Raw genomic sequence first — 18,886 nt, forward strand, 5'->3', positions numbered from 1 at the left:
CTGGATACCCGGGTTGCGGGTTCTGTTGGGTTCTGTTGCCGGCAGGTGACATCATTTCCTGGGGTTCGTGCTGAGGTCCCTTCCCCAAAACTTCCCAAGGGAATCTCTGGGTTTCTGACTGCTCGACCACCCCCCTTAGGCCATGTGCAGGCACAGTGACAGCCACACAGCCCAGCCCACAGCCCTGGGGAGGCCTGGGTGCAGCCAGGGCCTGAGCTCCGAGGACCCCGCTGCTCTCAGACCAGGCTCCTTCTTCTCATAAGTGGTGTGGCCCTGGACAAGCGTATGCCCCTCAGGGTTTCCCCAGTCTCTCCATCTGCAGAGTGGGGGTCATTCTCCCATCTGCTTCCTAGGTCTGTCGGCCTACGAGCAGCTCCATGCCTTTCCACCTGGGGCCGATATCACGTGGAGCTTGTGCGCTGAGACTTCAGAAAGAAAGACTCCATCCAGGGCTGACACAGGACAGAATGGGGCAGAACGAGGCCTGGATGCGCCGTGGTACCCAGGAAAAGGCACTCCCCCTCCTGAGTGTTTTGAGACCCCGCATCCAAGTTGGAGGCGCGAAAGGAAGACTCGAAGGTCTCCCTCTCTTATAGAAAAGAGTAGCCAACTTTCTGGTCCTCTGTTTCCATTGAGATTCTGTTCAAGTGTCCCAGCTCGGCTTCTGCGGGTGGCTGAGCTTCTAATGGCTCCCTGCGTTCTTGTCTTTTCCTCTCCAAACCTTCCGTCCTTTTCCCCCTTCTGGGGTGGATGGGCGCTGTCATTGCTTCTACCTTCGAGACAGATTGATGAAAAGTCTGGACCATCGACTCCTTTCCTCTCTTTGGTTCCGTGTCTCTCTCTGTCTGTGTCCCTCTCTTTTCCCTTCTCGATTCAGTCTGTGTCTTCCTCTTTCTCTCTCGTGTGTGGATGGATGGATGCTAGGAATGCACATGTATATGATTAGATGAGGGTTATGTTTTAGGGATAGGTTAGAGGGAGAGAAAGGCTTTAGGTCGGAGTTGGTCATGGGGGAAGGGTCAAGGGTGGTGGTGGTGTTTCTTGGAATCTGAGTGCTGTGCATTCTTCGTCTCTTTCCATATGAACCCCTTCTCAGATACACCACTTGCAAGGAGTCTCTCATGTTCCGTTTCCTATCTTTTGCATTTCTGAATGCTTAGCTTCTCTGTTGTGAAGAGGTTCCATTGGATGGAAACCCATTGGCGTACTTCGTTTTCCTCTTTCCCTTACTTGAAGAGACCCATTTCTACCTCCGCCCAGCAAATGGCAAGGAGACTCTGATGTTAAGGAGCCTTTGACCTACGCTTCTTTCTAGCTATCTCATGACATCAGTCTTTAGGGTGAGGTTTTTCCCCAATATTGAGGTGGTGTGAGATCAAAACCAATAGCGTTCTTCAGATGTAGCTGTCTGGTTTTCCCATGGACATTTATTGAAGAGGCTTTCTTGTTCCCATTTGGATATTCTCCCCTTTTGTGTCAGAGATGAGTTGACCATGGATGCCGGGGTTTGTTTCTGGACCCTCAACTTTATTCCATCGATCTGGATCTGTGTGTGTTGTTGTATTCCCAATAGCATACTGTCCTGCTGCTGCCGCTGCGCCTAAGTCACTTCAGTCGTGTCTGACTCTGCGCGACCCCATGGCCTGCAGCCTACCAGGCTCCTCCGTCCAGGGCGTTTTCCAGGCAAGAGTACTGGAGTGGGTCGCCATCGCCTTCTCCGATACTCTCCTGAGGATCCTAGTTTGGTCGTCTAATTTCCTTTCACACAACCTTGGATGTCCGTATCGGGGCTTGTATTGACAATTGGTCGGATTGTATTGACAATTTAGGCTCTTTTCTGTTTCCGTACCCCTTTTGCAATTCTTTGTTCGGTGCGAAAATGCATTGGCATTTTGGGAGGAATAGCATCGAAGCTGTGGATTGCCTTGTGGGGCTGTGACATCATTTTCCCAATAGGAATTCTTTCAAGCCCTGAGCACAGCTTCTCTTTCCAGTGGTTGGTGTGGGCTTGATCTTCCTTCTTCCATCTCTCGCCGTTTTGTGAGAACAGGTCCTTCCTTCCCTTCTGGGTTAGATGGACTCGTGGGTATCACTTCAGTGAATGGCATTGTCAGTGGGGGTGATAATTCCCTTCTCATTGGAAGACTTTGCTGTGAGTATTAGAAATGCAAGTGATTTCTCTTCCCCTTCCTCCCTGTCCATCTCTCAGAGCCACCGGGAAACAGAGGCCTCATCCAGGGTCACACAGGCCTGAGGGAGTGCAACTAGACTGTTGTTTCTTCAGGCCCTCAGTGCTGGACATCATCCGGGATACTCTGTGTGTGTCTTCCTCAGTCTGCTGTCCCTTCAGACCTTTCCCTAGTTTTCACAGGCTTGTCGTGTTGGTGTTCTTTGTCTGTTTGGAGACACATCCTTGAGAAGCTTTGTGTTTCCACTCATTCGTCTCGCGATGTATGACCTGTCTTTTGCTTTTGTAATGAGGTCTTTCCCACAGTAGATATCTTTGATTTTGCAAAGTCCACTGTATTCTCTGGGTTGTTTTGTGGGCTGCCTTTTTGTTTTGTGTGTGAAGACTCAAAGCACGTGTCCGGTTTCTGCTCATTGTTCTTCTAGATTTGTGACAAGTTTTCATGGAAACTTTGTCTAGGGATAACTGGAAGTGAACTCGGTGTAAGGTGTCAAGTCTCCATCTCCATTCATGTCATGCCCTGCAGTTTCCAATTCCCTGTTCCTGAGTGGTTTTGGAGACCTTGTGGGAAGTTTGGTTGCATCGGAGTTTGCGTTTCCACCTTGAGTAGATTCCCACTGTTCTGCCCTCAGGGACACTGTCAAGGGGGAGTGAGGAGCAGCCTGCACTTCCAGCAGTGACCACACGGTGGGGCGAGTGCTGCTCTCCCCTCTGGGAGCCCCAGGCCACAGGCATCCCAGTGAGGAGCCAGCTCTGTGCTCAGCTGAAAGGAGTTAGTCTCTCAGGAGCCTCTGAGCCCTTGCCTTTGGATCACCCAGGGTGGGCATTTGCTGTGACAGAAAAAAATTGCCCTGAATTCCATGGACGGAAGAGCCTGGCTGTGTAGAGTTCGTGAGTTGCCGTGAATCAGACACAACTGAGGACACAAAAATTCAATAGACTAAAACACTTTTTGGGGGTGGGGGGAGTGAAAGGGGGTGATGTGGGGTTTTTTGTCTTATATAATAGCCGAGGGAAATCTAGTTTAAACCTAAATTCACATAGATGGGAAAGGTATAGCTCTCCGTCACCCTATTAAAAAAAAAAAAAAAGTCTTAACTTTTCTGAAAGCTTATTTAGTAGCTTCCTTGAGCAGTTCATTGTGAAGGATTTTTTTTTTTTTTCTGTGACATTGGCCTCATTAAAAAGTACGGTTTGCCTTTACTGGATAATTTTGTTCATTGGTTTGTTAGGGAATCTTGGTAATATTTGAGTTTCCTGGGGAGTATGGTCACATGACCTGGCCCTGGCCAATCGGTGCGTTCCACCTCCCTGGCCACTGTGATTGGCTCCGGACTGGGGCAGTGCCCAATCGGGGCCCAGGGCCGGGCCTCACGTTGGAAGCCAGGGGAAGACGAGCTCTCGTCCTGCTGGGGTAGGGGAAGGGGTGGGGCCGGGGGAGGTCAGGCTCCAGCAGTGGGAGGGGCTTGAGGTCCGCCTGCGGCAGTTGGTGACCTTCCTGCTCCCCTCAGGGCAGAGCCGCCGGCCTGAGAATGAGGGCGCTGCTGAGCCCAGGGGCTGAGATGGCCCGCTGCTGCTGTGGTCCCAGAGCTCCACCCGAGACCTGAGGGAGGCCGTCTGCCCGTGAGTCCTCTCCCGCTTGTCTGTCAGCTTGTTTGAACCATGCTGGGTTTTCTGCCCAGCTGGCTAAGGGGAGTCCCTGGAAATGCAAGGGTGTGGGTTTTGGCAGACTTCAGGGAAGACATGCCAGATGAGCCTGGGAGACTCCAGCTTAATCTGGATTCAGGAGATATCTCTTCGGGCCAGCTAGTAATTGTAGGATAAGCCTAATGAGTCTTCACAGGATGAAGAGAGTAACGTGCCAAGGTAGCAATCGATGTCCTCATTCGAGAGGATGAAGCTGGTGCTCAGAGAAGGGGGGAACTTGGCCAGAGCAAGGAGGTGTGCACCCAGACAGAACCCCCAGATCCGGCCATTGGAGCTCAGGGAGGCCACTGGTGTGGCTTGTCCCTGTGGCAGGGGCCGAGGCACGCAGCCCACCCTGATTCCTGCGGGGGCCTGACTTGGGAAGTGCCATCTGGTAGCTTTGAGACTCACCAAACCAAATTGCACTGGAGAGAGGAAGGACACCTTCCTTCATCCACCCCCCACCCCCGCCGGATTCCCACATACCCTGACCCCTTTCTCTTGATTTCGGAGCCATTTCCAGAGTCCCGCTCATATGACCTCATTCGAAGTGCACTGTGGACGAGCTGCCATCTGCAGCTGCTACCACAGCAGCCAAGGGCTTTAGCTCCCGAGTACCTCCCTTCCTTTGGAACTTGGGGGCCCTCTACTCCCCACTTGCACACCACAGACCTTTGCTGAGGATTGTGGGGACCCTCACTCAGTTTGCAGCACGTTGTAGCCATCCCTGTCCTCTCAATACCTCCCTTGCCACTCAGCTTGTGAGCCCCTTTGGAGCAGCGTGGCCCACCTGGCTGCAACGGAAGAGACACAGCTGACAGTGAAACAACAGCTTAGATCTGACAGCCGGAAAGCTCTGTCAAAAGGGACCTCCCTCTTCACACCGTAGAGGCTGTAGGAGCCGCCAGGCTTTCGGAACCAGTGCTGGGGCCAAAATGACCCCACAGCCGTTTTCCTTCCTGGGGAGGGTTCTGGCTCGAGTGGGAATGGCTCAAGTCTCCTAAGGTTCTGAAAGCCCACTGTGTGCAGATTCACGGTACACAGAGAGGAGAAGGTGGAGTCCTGCCCTGGAGGTGGTCACAGCTCACGGATGAGCCAGGCAGGCAGGCAGGCAGGCAGGGCATGAGAACACCTGAGCTGCCTTCATGAGTGAATGCTGTGGGGGCAGAGGAAGAGAAGCCGGTCTGCTCCCTCATGTGGTGCCCAGGGCAGGTTGTCCCCAGAGGAAACCCTTACGACGGTGAGGACTCTCACTGCTGTTTCCCAAGGGGTTCCGTCGGTGCGTGTCTTCCCCGGAGCGGTCAGGCCGTCTCTAAAGTACACTGGCCATGGGCATTGCCTCTCCTTGGAACTTCCCACGTGTTTCTCTTTTTTATGGAACAGTGATTTTTCTAGAGGGGTTCTGGGCCACAAGGTTGTTGGGTCATTTTCTAGCCTTCTGTCGTGAAGAACGCTTTCCTGGGCGTTGGGGTGGTTTGTTGTTCCAGCTCCCTTTCTTGGCTTCTTTTGGGAGCTGGTGCAACAAGAGGAGCTCAGCCTCTGCCTTCTGGCTGAGATGTCACCCTTCAAACAGCAATGCCTGCCTGGAGATAATGATGGCATTTGCCAAAAGGGCTTCGTTTGGCACATGATATCTTGAAAGGACGTACACCGTCCTGTCAGCTATCAAAGGCTAGTTCAAATGACATAAAAATGAGAACTCTCCAATGGAGTCTTACAGTAGGTGGAGAGTCCGAAAGAAACTCCTTCAGTCATTTCACTGAGAGTCATTGACTGGGGACACCAAGAATATAGGAAGGAATGCAGAAAGAAAAGATGAAATTGTGTTCAGGATCGGGGGGAGGGATGAACAGGGCGTGCTTGCCTTGAATCCAGGCTTTGTTGGGGGGTGGGGCATAAAGATCAAACGGGTCTGAAACCACAAAGTGGTGATGGTAACACAGTATCACCAGTTACACAACAGTGTTCCCAAATTGCAACAATGATGAAAAAGTTTACTAATCCCAACTTAACCAACAAAAATACAGGAAACCATACAAAAAATAAAACATCACCAGAAAGGTGGAAACAAACCAAATGCAAAGCAGTTCAGGGGAAAGGAACTCCATGTCCCCTGGGGGCAGACCGAGTTGACAGCGTCCACGGTGAGCCGACAGGGATGGAGGCGGCAGAGCCGACCGCTCCCCTGGACGTGGTGTTTCCGGCAAGGGCTCTGGGTCTCTGTCCAGAGCGGGGGCTCGTTCTTCCTGCAGGGGTGGGTGAGTCATCGTCGGCGTCTGGGTGTTGCGCGGGAGCCAGGGCAGGCTCTCCCTGCCGAGGCGGTGACTCCTCCTCTGCCTCGGGTTCTCCTGCCAAAGCCCGAGCAGGTACAGGTGCACGTGGAGGTGGAGGTTCTGGCTGAGGGGGTGGGACATCAGTGCCTGGGGCTGGGGGTCCTGCAGGCACGGAGATCCGATCTGCCCGGTGTGCTGGCCAGAACCCAGCTGGCCTGGTGTCTCTGCGAGGGCAAGTCTCGGTTCTCCATCTGCCCTCGGTGGATCCCTGGGTCCTGCACCTGGAGCCACCACCTCTGTAGGGACAGGTCTGGGAAGTGGAGCCTGGTTCCAGTTGGAGGCCAGTGCTAGAGCTGGGGGAGAAGCAAAGTTTGCCCACAGGCCAGCCTTGGCATGTGCGTATCCCGGGACAGAAAGCTTCCAAGAGATTCCCAAAGAATACCCAGGGTCGGATGTCTTTTGGGACTGAAGTGTGCAAGATGGGGGTGGGGGTGTGAGGCCAGCGCTTGCTGCAGGCCCAGCAGCATCTTTCGGGGACTCGTCCCTGTGTAGCTCAGCACCCCCTCCCCACACACTCCCGTGCACCAGCCCCAGCGTCCTCACCTCTGTGCTCTGGCGTGCTGGGCTCCAGGTCCTCCTGCTGCCTCAGAGGCTGGGGTTCTCGGGACTCTGGGTCGGAGCCGGGTGTGCTGAGCTCCGTGGCAGCCTCAGACTGGGCCGCCGGGTGTATCCTGTGTGGTGTCTCGGCAGCAGGCCTTCCCCGCCTCCGCTTCGCCCCCGGTGGGGCTGATGCCTCCGTGGGCACGCTCACCTGGAGCCTGCACTGGGCCTCAGGGGCGGGGGGGTGGTGCTCCGACCCCTCCCTCCGGGAGGTGGACGGGGTATCCCCGTCCTCGGCCTCATCACGTGGGAAGCTCTGCAACGACAGTGACCGTCAGCCAGCCATGCTGGGACTTTTCCGAGCTGGGCCTGGCCAGTGGAGCCGCTGCTTCTGCCTGCTCGAACTTCTCTTCCCAGAAGGGTCAGAGACGTGTGTCTGCTCAGATCCCCACCCGGGAGGAAAGAGACCCACCTGAGGGTGTGAGGCCAGCCTGGGCGGCCGGCGCTGCCCGCACTCTCCCCATCCCAGCCAGCCTGCTCTCCCCTGGGGTGTGGACACAACTTGCCCGCAGGCTTCTGACCCCACATCCGCCTGGGCTTCCTTGAGGGAGACACACCCCGAGAAACCCGCATCCACACACACAGGCAAAGGACCCGGTGTTTCCGGGTGGCATGGGAGAGGTGGGCTGGCCCGGCCTGGGGCTCCCCGTGTTACCTTTCTGTTTCTCCGGGCAAAGGGCCACAGGCCTCTCGGGGGTGCCCTGAGCCAACGTCGACAGGGTGCCCACGCACACTGCCTGTGAGCTCTCCTGAGGCCCCGGCCTCTGGGCAGGGGCAAACAGCAGAACATCCTGGCAGCAAGTGATCTGGCTGGGGGCTCCTCTCCGCTCTGGAGGCCTGGATACCCGGGTTGCGGGTTCTGTTGGGTTCTGTTGCCGGCAGGTGACATCATTTCCTGGGGTTCGTGCTGAGGTCCGTTCCCAAAAACTTCCCAAGGGAATCTCTGGGTTTCTGACTGCTCGACCACCCCCCTTAGGCCATGTGCAGGCACAGTGACAGCCACACAGCCCAGCCCACAGCCCTGGGGAGGCCTGGGTGCAGCCAGGGCCTGAGCTCCGAGGACCCCGCTGCTCTCAGACCAGGCTCCTTCTTCTCATAAGTGGTGTGGCCCTGGACAAGCGTATGCCCCTCAGGGTTTCCCCAGTCTCTCCATCTGCAGAGTGGGGGTCATTCTCCCATCTGCTTCCTAGGTCTGTCGGCCTACGAGCAGCTCCATGCCTTTCCACCTGGGGCCGATATCACGTGGAGCTTGTGCGCTGAGACTTCAGAAAGAAAGACTCCATCCAGGGCTGACACAGGACAGAATGGGGCAGAACGAGGCCTGGATGCGCCGTGGTACCCAGGAAAAGGCACTCCCCCTCCTGAGTGTTTTGAGACCCCGCATCCAAGTTGGAGGCGCGAAAGGAAGACTCGAAGGTCTCCCTCTCTTATAGAAAAGAGTAGCCAACTTTCTGGTCCTCTGTTTCCATTGAGATTCTGTTCAAGTGTCCCAGCTCGGCTTCTGCGGGTGGCTGAGCTTCTAATGGCTCCCTGCGTTCTTGTCTTTTCCTCTCCAAACCTTCCGTCCTTTTCCCCCTTCTGGGGTGGATGGGCGCTGTCATTGCTTCTACCTTCGAGACAGATTGATGAAAAGTCTGGACCATCGACTCCTTTCCTCTCTTTGGTTCCGTGTCTCTCTCTGTCTGTGTCCCTCTCTTTTCCCTTCTCGATTCAGTCTGTGTCTTCCTCTTTCTCTCTCGTGTGTGGATGGATGGATGCTAGGAATGCACATGTATATGATTAGATGAGGGTTATGTTTTAGGGATAGGTTAGAGGGAGAGAAAGGCTTTAGGTCGGAGTTGGTCATGGGGGAAGGGTCAAGGGTGGTGGTGGTGTTTCTTGGAATCTGAGTGCTGTGCATTCTTCGTCTCTTTCCATATGAACCCCTTCTCAGATACACCACTTGCAAGGAGTCTCTCATGTTCCGTTTCCTATCTTTTGCATTTCTGAATGCTTAGCTTCTCTGTTGTGAAGAGGTTCCATTGGATGGAAACCCATTGGCGTACTTCGTTTTCCTCTTTCCCTTACTTGAAGAGACCCATTTCTACCTCCGCCCAGCAAATGGCAAGGAGACTCTGATGTTAAGGAGCCTTTGACCTACGCTTCTTTCTAGCTATCTCATGACATCAGTCTTTAGGGTGAGGTTTTTCCCCAATATTGAGGTGGTGTGAGATCAAAACCAATAGCGTTCTTCAGATGTAGCTGTCTGGTTTTCCCATGGACATTTATTGAAGAGGCTTTCTTGTTCCCATTTGGATATTCTCCCCTTTTGTGTCAGAGATGAGTTGACCATGGATGCCGGGGTTTGTTTCTGGACCCTCAACTTTATTCCATCGATCTGGATCTGTGTGTGTTGTTGTATTCCCAATAGCATACTGTCCTGCTGCTGCCGCTGCGCCTAAGTCACTTCAGTCGTGTCTGACTCTGCGCGACCCCATGGCCTGCAGCCTACCAGGCTCCTCCGTCCAGGGCGTTTTCCAGGCAAGAGTACTGGAGTGGGTCGCCATCGCCTTCTCCGATACTCTCCTGAGGATCCTAGTTTGGTCGTCTAATTTCCTTTCACACAACCTTGGATGTCCGTATCGGGGCTTGTATTGACAATTGGTCGGATTGTATTGACAATTTAGGCTCTTTTCTGTTTCCGTACCCCTTTTGCAATTCTTTGTTCGGTGCGAAAATGCATTGGCATTTTGGGAGGAATAGCATCGAAGCTGTGGATTGCCTTGTGGGGCTGTGACATCATTTTCCCAATAGGAATTCTTTCAAGCCCTGAGCACAGCTTCTCTTTCCAGTGGTTGGTGTGGGCTTGATCTTCCTTCTTCCATCTCTCGCCGTTTTGTGAGAACAGGTCCTTCCTTCCCTTCTGGGTTAGATGGACTCGTGGGTATCACTTCAGTGAATGGCATTGTCAGTGGGGGTGATAATTCCCTTCTCATTGGAAGACTTTGCTGTGAGTATTAGAAATGCAAGTGATTTCTCTTCCCCTTCCTCCCTGTCCATCTCTCAGAGCCACCGGGAAACAGAGGCCTCATCCAGGGTCACACAGGCCTGAGGGAGTGCAACTAGACTGTTGTTTCTTCAGGCCCTCAGTGCTGGACATCATCCGGGATACTCTGTGTGTGTCTTCCTCAGTCTGCTGTCCCTTCAGACCTTTCCCTAGTTTTCACAGGCTTGTCGTGTTGGTGTTCTTTGTCTGTTTGGAGACACATCCTTGAGAAGCTTTGTGTTTCCACTCATTCGTCTCGCGATGTATGACCTGTCTTTTGCTTTTGTAATGAGGTCTTTCCCACAGTAGATATCTTTGATTTTGCAAAGTCCACTGTATTCTCTGGGTTGTTTTGTGGGCTGCCTTTTTGTTTTGTGTGTGAAGACTCAAAGCACGTGTCCGGTTTCTGCTCATTGTTCTTCTAGATTTGTGACAAGTTTTCATGGAAACTTTGTCTAGGGATAACTGGAAGTGAACTCGGTGTAAGGTGTCAAGTCTCCATCTCCATTCATGTCATGCCCTGCAGTTTCCAATTCCCTGTTCCTGAGTGGTTTTGGAGACCTTGTGGGAAGTTTGGTTGCATCGGAGTTTGCGTTTCCACCTTGAGTAGATTCCCACTGTTCTGCCCTCAGGGACACTGTCAAGGGGGAGTGAGGAGCAGCCTGCACTTCCAGCAGTGACCACACGGTGGGGCGAGTGCTGCTCTCCCCTCTGGGAGCCCCAGGCCACAGGCATCCCAGTGAGGAGCCAGCTCTGTGCTCAGCTGAAAGGAGTTAGTCTCTCAGGAGCCTCTGAGCCCTTGCCTTTGGATCACCCAGGGTGGGCATTTGCTGTGACAGAAAAAAATTGCCCTGAATTCCATGGACGGAAGAGCCTGGCTGTGTAGAGTTCGTGAGTTGCCGTGAATCAGACACAACTGAGGACACAAAAATTCAATAGACTAAAACACTTTTTGGGGGTGGGGGGAGTGAAAGGGGGTGATGTGGGGTTTTTTGTCTTATATAATAGCCGAGGGAAATCTAGTTTAAACCTAAATTCACATAGATGGGAAAGGTATAGCTCTCCGTCACCCTATTAAAAAAAAAAAAAAAGTCTTAACTTTTCTGAAAGCTTATTTAGTAGCTTCCTTGAGCAGTTCATTGTGAAGGATTTTTTTTTTTTTTCTGTGACATTGGCCTCATTAAAAAGTACGGTTTGCCTTTACTGGATAATTTTGTTCATTGGTTTGTTAGGGAATCTTGGTAATATTTGAGTTTCCTGGGGAGTATGGTCACATGACCTGGCCCTGGCCAATCGGTGCGTTCCACCTCCCTGGCCACTGTGATTGGCTCCGGACTGGGGCAGTGCCCAATCGGGGCCCAGGGCCGGGCCTCACGTTGGAAGCCAGGGGAAGACGAGCTCTCGTCCTGCTGGGGTAGGGGAAGGGGTGGGGCCGGGGGAGGTCAGGCTCCAGCAGTGGGAGGGGCTTGAGGTCCGCCTGCGGCAGTTGGTGACCTTCCTGCTCCCCTCAGGGCAGAGCCGCCGGCCTGAGAATGAGGGCGCTGCTGAGCCCAGGGGCTGAGATGGCCCGCTGCTGCTGTGGTCCCAGAGCTCCACCCGAGACCTGAGGGAGGCCGTCTGCCCGTGAGTCCTCTCCCGCTTGTCTGTCAGCTTGTTTGAACCATGCTGGGTTTTCTGCCCAGCTGGCTAAGGGGAGTCCCTGGAAATGCAAGGGTGTGGGTTTTGGCAGACTTCAGGGAAGACATGCCAGATGAGCCTGGGAGACTCCAGCTTAATCTGGATTCAGGAGATATCTCTTCGGGCCAGCTAGTAATTGTAGGATAAGCCTAATGAGTCTTCACAGGATGAAGAGAGTAACGTGCCAAGGTAGCAATCGATGTCCTCATTCGAGAGGATGAAGCTGGTGCTCAGAGAAGGGGGGAACTTGGCCAGAGCAAGGAGGTGTGCACCCAGACAGAACCCCCAGATCGGCCATTGGAGCTCAGGGAGGCCACTGGTGTGGCTTGTCCCTGTGGCAGGGGCCGAGGCACGCAGCCCACCCTGATTCCTGCGGGGGCCTGACTTGGGAAGTGCCATCTGGTAGCTTTGAGACTCACCAAACCAAATTGCACTGGAGAGAGGAAGGACACCTTCCTTCATCCACCCCCCACCCCCGCCGGATTCCCACATACCCTGACCCCTTTCTCTTGATTTCGGAGCCATTTCCAGAGTCCCGCTCATATGACCTCATTCGAAGTGCACTGTGGACGAGCTGCCATCTGCAGCTGCTACCACAGCAGCCAAGGGCTTTAGCTCCCGAGTACCTCCCTTCCTTTGGAACTTGGGGGCCCTCTACTCCCCACTTGCACACCACAGACCTTTGCTGAGGATTGTGGGGACCCTCACTCAGTTTGCAGCACGTTGTAGCCATCCCTGTCCTCTCAATACCTCCCTTGCCACTCAGCTTGTGAGCCCCTTTGGAGCAGCGTGGCCCACCTGGCTGCAACGGAAGAGACACAGCTGACAGTGAAACAACAGCTTAGATCTGACAGCCGGAAAGCTCTGTCAAAAGGGACCTCCCTCTTCACACCGTAGAGGCTGTAGGAGCCGCCAGGCTTTCGGAACCAGTGCTGGGGCCAAAATGACCCCACAGCCGTTTTCCTTCCTGGGGAGGGTTCTGGCTCGAGTGGGAATGGCTCAAGTCTCCTAAGGTTCTGAAAGCCCACTGTGTGCAGATTCACGGTACACAGAGAGGAGAAGGTGGAGTCCTGCCCTGGAGGTGGTCACAGCTCACGGATGAGCCAGGCAGGCAGGCAGGCAGGCAGGGCATGAGAACACCTGAGCTGCCTTCATGAGTGAATGCTGTGGGGGCAGAGGAAGAGAAGCCGGTCTGCTCCCTCATGTGGTGCCCAGGGCAGGTTGTCCCCAGAGGAAACCCTTACGACGGTGAGGACTCTCACTGCTGTTTCCCAAGGGGTTCCGTCGGTGCGTGTCTTCCCCGGAGCGGTCAGGCCGTCTCTAAAGTACACTGGCCATGGGCATTGCCTCTCCTTGGAACTTCCCACGTGTTTCTCTTTTTTATGGAACAGTGATTTTTCTAGAGGGGTTCTGGGCCACAAGGTTGTTGGGTCATTTTCTAGCCTTCTGTCGTGAAGAACGCTTTCCTGGGCGTTGGGGTGGTTTGTTGTTCCAGCTCCCTTTCTTGGCTTCTTTTGGGAGCTGGTGCAACAAGAGGAGCTCAGCCTCTGCCTTCTGGCTGAGATGTCACCCTTCAAACAGCAATGCCTGCCTGGAGATAATGATGGCATTTGCCAAAAGGGCTTCGTTTGGCACATGATATCTTGAAAGGACGTACACCGTCCTGTCAGCTATCAAAGGCTAGTTCAAATGACATAAAAATGAGAACTCTCCAATGGAGTCTTACAGTAGGTGGAGAGTCCGAAAGAAACTCCTTCAGTCATTTCACTGAGAGTCATTGACTGGGGACACCAAGAATATAGGAAGGAATGCAGAAAGAAAAGATGAAATTGTGTTCAGGATCGGGGGGAGGGATGAACAGGGCGTGCTTGCCTTGAATCCAGGCTTTGTTGGGGGGTGGGGCATAAAGATCAAACGGGTCTGAAACCACAAAGTGGTGATGGTAACACAGTATCACCAGTTACACAACAGTGTTCCCAAATTGCAACAATGATGAAAAAGTTTACTAATCCCAACTTAACCAACAAAAATACAGGAAACCATACAAAAAATAAAACATCACCAGAAAGGTGGAAACAAACCAAATGCAAAGCAGTTCAGGGGAAAGGAACTCCATGTCCCCTGGGGGCAGACCGAGTTGACAGCGTCCACGGTGAGCCGACAGGGATGGAGGCGGCAGAGCCGACCGCTCCCCTGGACGTGGTGTTTCCGGCAAGGGCTCTGGGTCTCTGTCCAGAGCGGGGGCTCGTTCTTCCTGCAGGGGTGGGTGAGTCATCGTCGGCGTCTGGGTGTTGCGCGGGAGCCAGGGCAGGCTCTCCCTGCCGAGGCGGTGACTCCTCCTCTGCCTCGGGTTCTCCTGCCAAAGCCCGAGCAGGTACAGGTGCACGTGGAGGTGGAGGTTCTGGCTGAGGGGGTGGGACATCAGTGCCTGGGGCTGGGGGTCCTGCAGGCACGGAGATCCGATCTGCCCGGTGTGCTGGCCAGAACCCAGCTGGCCTGGTGTCTCTGCGAGGGCAAGTCTCGGTTCTCCATCTGCCCTCGGTGGATCCCTGGGTCCTGCACCTGGAGCCACCACCTCTGTAGGGACAGGTCTGGGAAGTGGAGCCTGGTTCCAGTTGGAGGCCAGTGCTAGAGCTGGGGGAGAAGCAAAGTTTGCCCACAGGCCAGCCTTGGCATGTGCGTATCCCGGGACAGAAAGCTTCCAAGAGATTCCCAAAGAATACCCAGGGTCGGATGTCTTTTGGGACTGAAGTGTGCAAGATGGGGGTGGGGGTGTGAGGCCAGCGCTTGCTGCAGGCCCAGCAGCATCTTTCGGGGACTCGTCCCTGTGTAGCTCAGCACCCCCTCCCCACACACTCCCGTGCACCAGCCCCAGCGTCCTCACCTCTGTGCTCTGGCGTGCTGGGCTCCAGGTCCTCCTGCTGCCTCAGAGGCTGGGGTTCTCGGGACTCTGGGTCGGAGCCGGGTGTGCTGAGCTCCGTGGCAGCCTCAGACTGGGCCGCCGGGTGTATCCTGTGTGGTGTCTCGGCAGCAGGCCTTCCCCGCCTCCGCTTCGCCCCCGGTGGGGCTGATGCCTCCGTGGGCACGCTCACCTGGAGCCTGCACTGGGCCTCAGGGGCGGGGGGGTGGTGCTCCGACCCCTCCCTCCGGGAGGTGGACGGGGTATCCCCGTCCTCGGCCTCATCACGTGGGAAGCTCTGCAACGACAGTGACCGTCAGCCAGCCATGCTGGGACTTTTCCGAGCTGGGCCTGGCCAGTGGAGCCGCTGCTTCTGCCTGCTCGAACTTCTCTTCCCAGAAGGGTCAGAGACGTGTGTCTGCTCAGATCCCCACCCGGGAGGAAAGAGACCCACCTGAGGGTGTGAGGCCAGCCTGGGCGGCCGGCGCTGCCCGCACTCTCCCCATCCCAGCCAGCCTGCTCTCCCCTGGGGTGTGGACACAACTTGCCCACAGGCTTCTGACCCCACATCCGCCTGGGCTTCCTTGAGGGAGACACACCCCGAGAAACCCGCATCCACACACACAGGCAAAGGACCCGGTGTTTCCGGGTGGCATGGGAGAGGTGGGCTGGCCCGGCCTGGGGCTCCCCGTGTTACCTTTCTGTTTCTCCGGGCAAAGGGCCACAGGCCTCTCGGGGGTGCCCTGAGCCAACGTCGACAGGGTGCCCACGCACACTGCCTGTGAGCTCTCCTGAGGCCCCGGCCTCTGGGCAGGGGCAAACAGCAGAACATCCTGGCAGCAAGTGATCTGGCTGGGGGCTCCTCTCCGCTCTGGAGGCCTGGATACCCGGGTTGCGGGTTCTGTTGGGTTCTGTTGCCGGCAGGTGACATCATTTCCTGGGGTTCGTGCTGAGGTCCCTTCCCCAAAACTTCCCAAGGGAATCTCTGGGTTTCTGACTGCTCGACCACCCCCCTTAGGCCATGTGCAGGCACAGTGACAGCCACACAGCCCAGCCCACAGCCCTGGGGAGGCCTGGGTGCAGCCAGGGCCTGAGCTCCGAGGACCCCGCTGCTCTCAGACCAGGCTCCTTCTTCTCATAAGTGGTGTGGCCCTGGACAAGCGTATGCCCCTCAGGGTTTCCCCAGTCTCTCCATCTGCAGAGTGGGGGTCATTCTCCCATCTGCTTCCTAGGTCTGTCGGCCTACGAGCAGCTCCATGCCTTTCCACCTGGGGCCGATATCACGTGGAGCTTGTGCGCTGAGACTTCAGAAAGAAAGACTCCATCCAGGGCTGACACAGGACAGAATGGGGCAGAACGAGGCCTGGATGCGCCGTGGTACCCAGGAAAAGGCACTCCCCCTCCTGAGTGTTTTGAGACCCCGCATCCAAGTTGGAGGCGCGAAAGGAAGACTCGAAGGTCTCCCTCTCTTATAGAAAAGAGTAGCCAACTTTCTGGTCCTCTGTTTCCATTGAGATTCTGTTCAAGTGTCCCAGCTCGGCTTCTGCGGGTGGCTGAGCTTCTAATGGCTCCCTGCGTTCTTGTCTTTTCCTCTCCAAACCTTCCGTCCTTTTCCCCCTTCTGGGGTGGATGGGCGCTGTCATTGCTTCTACCTTCGAGACAGATTGATGAAAAGTCTGGACCATCGACTCCTTTCCTCTCTTTGGTTCCGTGTCTCTCTCTGTCTGTGTCCCTCTCTTTTCCCTTCTCGATTCAGTCTGTGTCTTCCTCTTTCTCTCTCGTGTGTGGATGGATGGATGCTAGGAATGCACATGTATATGATTAGATGAGGGTTATGTTTTAGGGATAGGTTAGAGGGAGAGAAAGGCTTTAGGTCGGAGTTGGTCATGGGGGAAGGGTCAAGGGTGGTGGTGGTGTTTCTTGGAATCTGAGTGCTGTGCATTCTTCGTCTCTTTCCATATGAACCCCTTCTCAGATACACCACTTGCAAGGAGTCTCTCATGTTCCGTTTCCTATCTTTTGCATTTCTGAATGCTTAGCTTCTCTGTTGTGAAGAGGTTCCATTGGATGGAAACCCATTGGCGTACTTCGTTTTCCTCTTTCCCTTACTTGAAGAGACCCATTTCTACCTCCGCCCAGCAAATGGCAAGGAGACTCTGATGTTAAGGAGCCTTTGACCTACGCTTCTTTCTAGCTATCTCATGACATCAGTCTTTAGGGTGAGGTTTTTCCCCAATATTGAGGTGGTGTGAGATCAAAACCAATAGCGTTCTTCAGATGTAGCTGTCTGGTTTTCCCATGGACATTTATTGAAGAGGCTTTCTTGTTCCCATTTGGATATTCTCCCCTTTTGTGTCAGAGATGAGTTGACCATGGATGCCGGGGTTTGTTTCTGGACCCTCAACTTTATTCCATCGATCTGGATCTGTGTGTGTTGTTGTATTCCCAATAGCATACTGTCCTGCTGCTGCCGCTGCGCCTAAGTCACTTCAGTCGTGTCTGACTCTGCGCGACCCCATGGCCTGCAGCCTACCAGGCTCCTCCGTCCAGGGCGTTTTCCAGGCAAGAGTACTGGAGTGGGTCGCCATCGCCTTCTCCGATACTCTCCTGAGGATCCTAGTTTGGTCGTCTAATTTCCTTTCACACAACCTTGGATGTCCGTATCGGGGCTTGTATTGACAATTGGTCGGATTGTATTGACAATTTAGGCTCTTTTCTGTTTCCGTACCCCTTTTGCAATTCTTTGTTCGGTGCGAAAATGCATTGGCATTTTGGGAGGAATAGCATCGAAGCTGTGGATTGCCTTGTGGGGCTGTGACATCATTTTCCCAATAGGAATTCTTTCAAGCCCTGAGCACAGCTTCTCTTTCCAGTGGTTGGTGTGGGCTTGATCTTCCTTCTTCCATCTCTCGCCGTTTTGTGAGAACAGGTCCTTCCTTCCCTTCTGGGTTAGATGGACTCGTGGGTATCACTTCAGTGAATGGCATTGTCAGTGGGGGTGATAATTCCCTTCTCATTGGAAGACTTTGCTGTGAGTATTAGAAATGCAAGTGATTTCTCTTCCCCTTCCTCCCTGTCCATCTCTCAGAGCCACCGGGAAACAGAGGCCTCATCCAGGGTCACACAGGCCTGAGGGAGTGCAACTAGACTGTTGTTTCTTCAGGCCCTCAGTGCTGGACATCATCCGGGATACTCTGTGTGTGTCTTCCTCAGTCTGCTGTCCCTTCAGACCTTTCCCTAGTTTTCACAGGCTTGTCGTGTTGGTGTTCTTTGTCTGTTTGGAGACACATCCTTGAGAAGCTTTGTGTTTCCACTCATTCGTCTCGCGATGTATGACCTGTCTTTTGCTTTTGTAATGAGGTCTTTCCCACAGTAGATATCTTTGATTTTGCAAAGTCCACTGTATTCTCTGGGTTGTTTTGTGGGCTGCCTTTTTGTTTTGTGTGTGAAGACTCAAAGCACGTGTCCGGTTTCTGCTCATTGTTCTTCTAGATTTGTGACAAGTTTTCATGGAAACTTTGTCTAGGGATAACTGGAAGTGAACTCGGTGTAAGGTGTCAAGTCTCCATCTCCATTCATGTCATGCCCTGCAGTTTCCAATTCCCTGTTCCTGAGTGGTTTTGGAGACCTTGTGGGAAGTTTGGTTGCATCGGAGTTTGCGTTTCCACCTTGAGTAGATTCCCACTGTTCTGCCCTCAGGGACACTGTCAAGGGGGAGTGAGGAGCAGCCTGCACTTCCAGCAGTGACCACACGGTGGGGCGAGTGCTGCTCTCCCCTCTGGGAGCCCCAGGCCACAGGCATCCCAGTGAGGAGCCAGCTCTGTGCTCAGCTGAAAGGAGTTAGTCTCTCAGGAGCCTCTGAGCCCTTGCCTTTGGATCACCCAGGGTGGGCATTTGCTGTGACAGAAAAAAATTGCCCTGAATTCCATGGACGGAAGAGCCTGGCTGTGTAGAGTTCGTGAGTTGCCGTGAATCAGACACAACTGAGGACACAAAAATTCAATAGACTAAAACACTTTTTGGGGGTGGGGGGAGTGAAAGGGGGTGATGTGGGGTTTTTTGTCTTATATAATAGCCGAGGGAAATCTAGTTTAAACCTAAATTCACATAGATGGGAAAGGTATAGCTCTCCGTCACCCTATTAAAAAAAAAAAAAAAGTCTTAACTTTTCTGAAAGCTTATTTAGTAGCTTCCTTGAGCAGTTCATTGTGAAGGATTTTTTTTTTTTTTCTGTGACATTGGCCTCATTAAAAAGTACGGTTTGCCTTTACTGGATAATTTTGTTCATTGGTTTGTTAGGGAATCTTGGTAATATTTGAGTTTCCTGGGGAGTATGGTCACATGACCTGGCCCTGGCCAATCGGTGCGTTCCACCTCCCTGGCCACTGTGATTGGCTCCGGACTGGGGCAGTGCCCAATCGGGGCCCAGGGCCGGGCCTCACGTTGGAAGCCAGGGGAAGACGAGCTCTCGTCCTGCT

The 18,886-nt window shown here is 54.0% G+C and overlaps 2 protein-coding genes across 2 annotated transcripts; both read right to left on the minus strand.

Annotated features, from left to right (window-relative positions):
- Positions 1 to 5,837: 5,837 nt before the first annotated feature.
- Positions 5,838 to 7,644, minus strand: LOC145529976 (uncharacterized). The gene is made up of 3 exons (XM_081550752.1): positions 7,463 to 7,644; positions 6,751 to 7,063; positions 5,838 to 6,500 (listed from the first exon to the last, which is right to left on the minus strand). Exons 1-3 carry the CDS (start codon positions 7,595 to 7,597, stop codon positions 5,872 to 5,874), a joined length of 1,077 nt encoding a protein of 358 aa, XP_081406878.1. The 5' UTR covers positions 7,598 to 7,644; the 3' UTR covers positions 5,838 to 5,871.
- Positions 7,645 to 13,480: 5,836 nt separating this feature from the next.
- LOC145529978 (uncharacterized) lies at positions 13,481 to 15,287 on the minus strand. Its single transcript, XM_081550754.1, has 3 exons — positions 15,106 to 15,287; positions 14,394 to 14,706; positions 13,481 to 14,143 (listed from the first exon to the last, which is right to left on the minus strand). Exons 1-3 carry the CDS (start codon positions 15,238 to 15,240, stop codon positions 13,515 to 13,517), a joined length of 1,077 nt encoding a protein of 358 aa, XP_081406880.1. The 5' UTR covers positions 15,241 to 15,287; the 3' UTR covers positions 13,481 to 13,514.
- Positions 15,288 to 18,886: the final 3,599 nt, after the last annotated feature.

The sequence above is a fragment of the Giraffa tippelskirchi genome, chromosome 12 (assembly GCF_054371585.1).
Source record: "Giraffa tippelskirchi isolate mGirTip1 chromosome 12, T2T-mGirTip1v1.2.pri, whole genome shotgun sequence".
NCBI classification, from domain to species: domain Eukaryota; kingdom Metazoa; phylum Chordata; class Mammalia; order Artiodactyla; family Giraffidae; genus Giraffa; species Giraffa tippelskirchi.

Bases quoted from the DNA above. Each gene is read 5' to 3' on its own strand.
- LOC145529978 (XM_081550754.1), bottom strand. From the start codon at position 15,240: ATGTTCTGCTGTTTGCCCCTGCCCAGAGGCCGGGGCCTCAGGAGAGCT. The intron at 14,707-15,105 runs GTAACACGGGGA...CTGTCGTTGCAG, and splicing joins TTGCCCGGAGAAACAGAAAG to AGCTTCCCACGTGATGAGGC. The intron at 14,144-14,393 runs GTGAGGACGCTG...CTTCTCCCCCAG, and splicing joins CAGCACGCCAGAGCACAGAG to CTCTAGCACTGGCCTCCAAC.
- LOC145529976 (XM_081550752.1), bottom strand. From the start codon at position 7,597: ATGTTCTGCTGTTTGCCCCTGCCCAGAGGCCGGGGCCTCAGGAGAGCT. The intron at 7,064-7,462 runs GTAACACGGGGA...CTGTCGTTGCAG, and splicing joins TTGCCCGGAGAAACAGAAAG to AGCTTCCCACGTGATGAGGC. The intron at 6,501-6,750 runs GTGAGGACGCTG...CTTCTCCCCCAG, and splicing joins CAGCACGCCAGAGCACAGAG to CTCTAGCACTGGCCTCCAAC.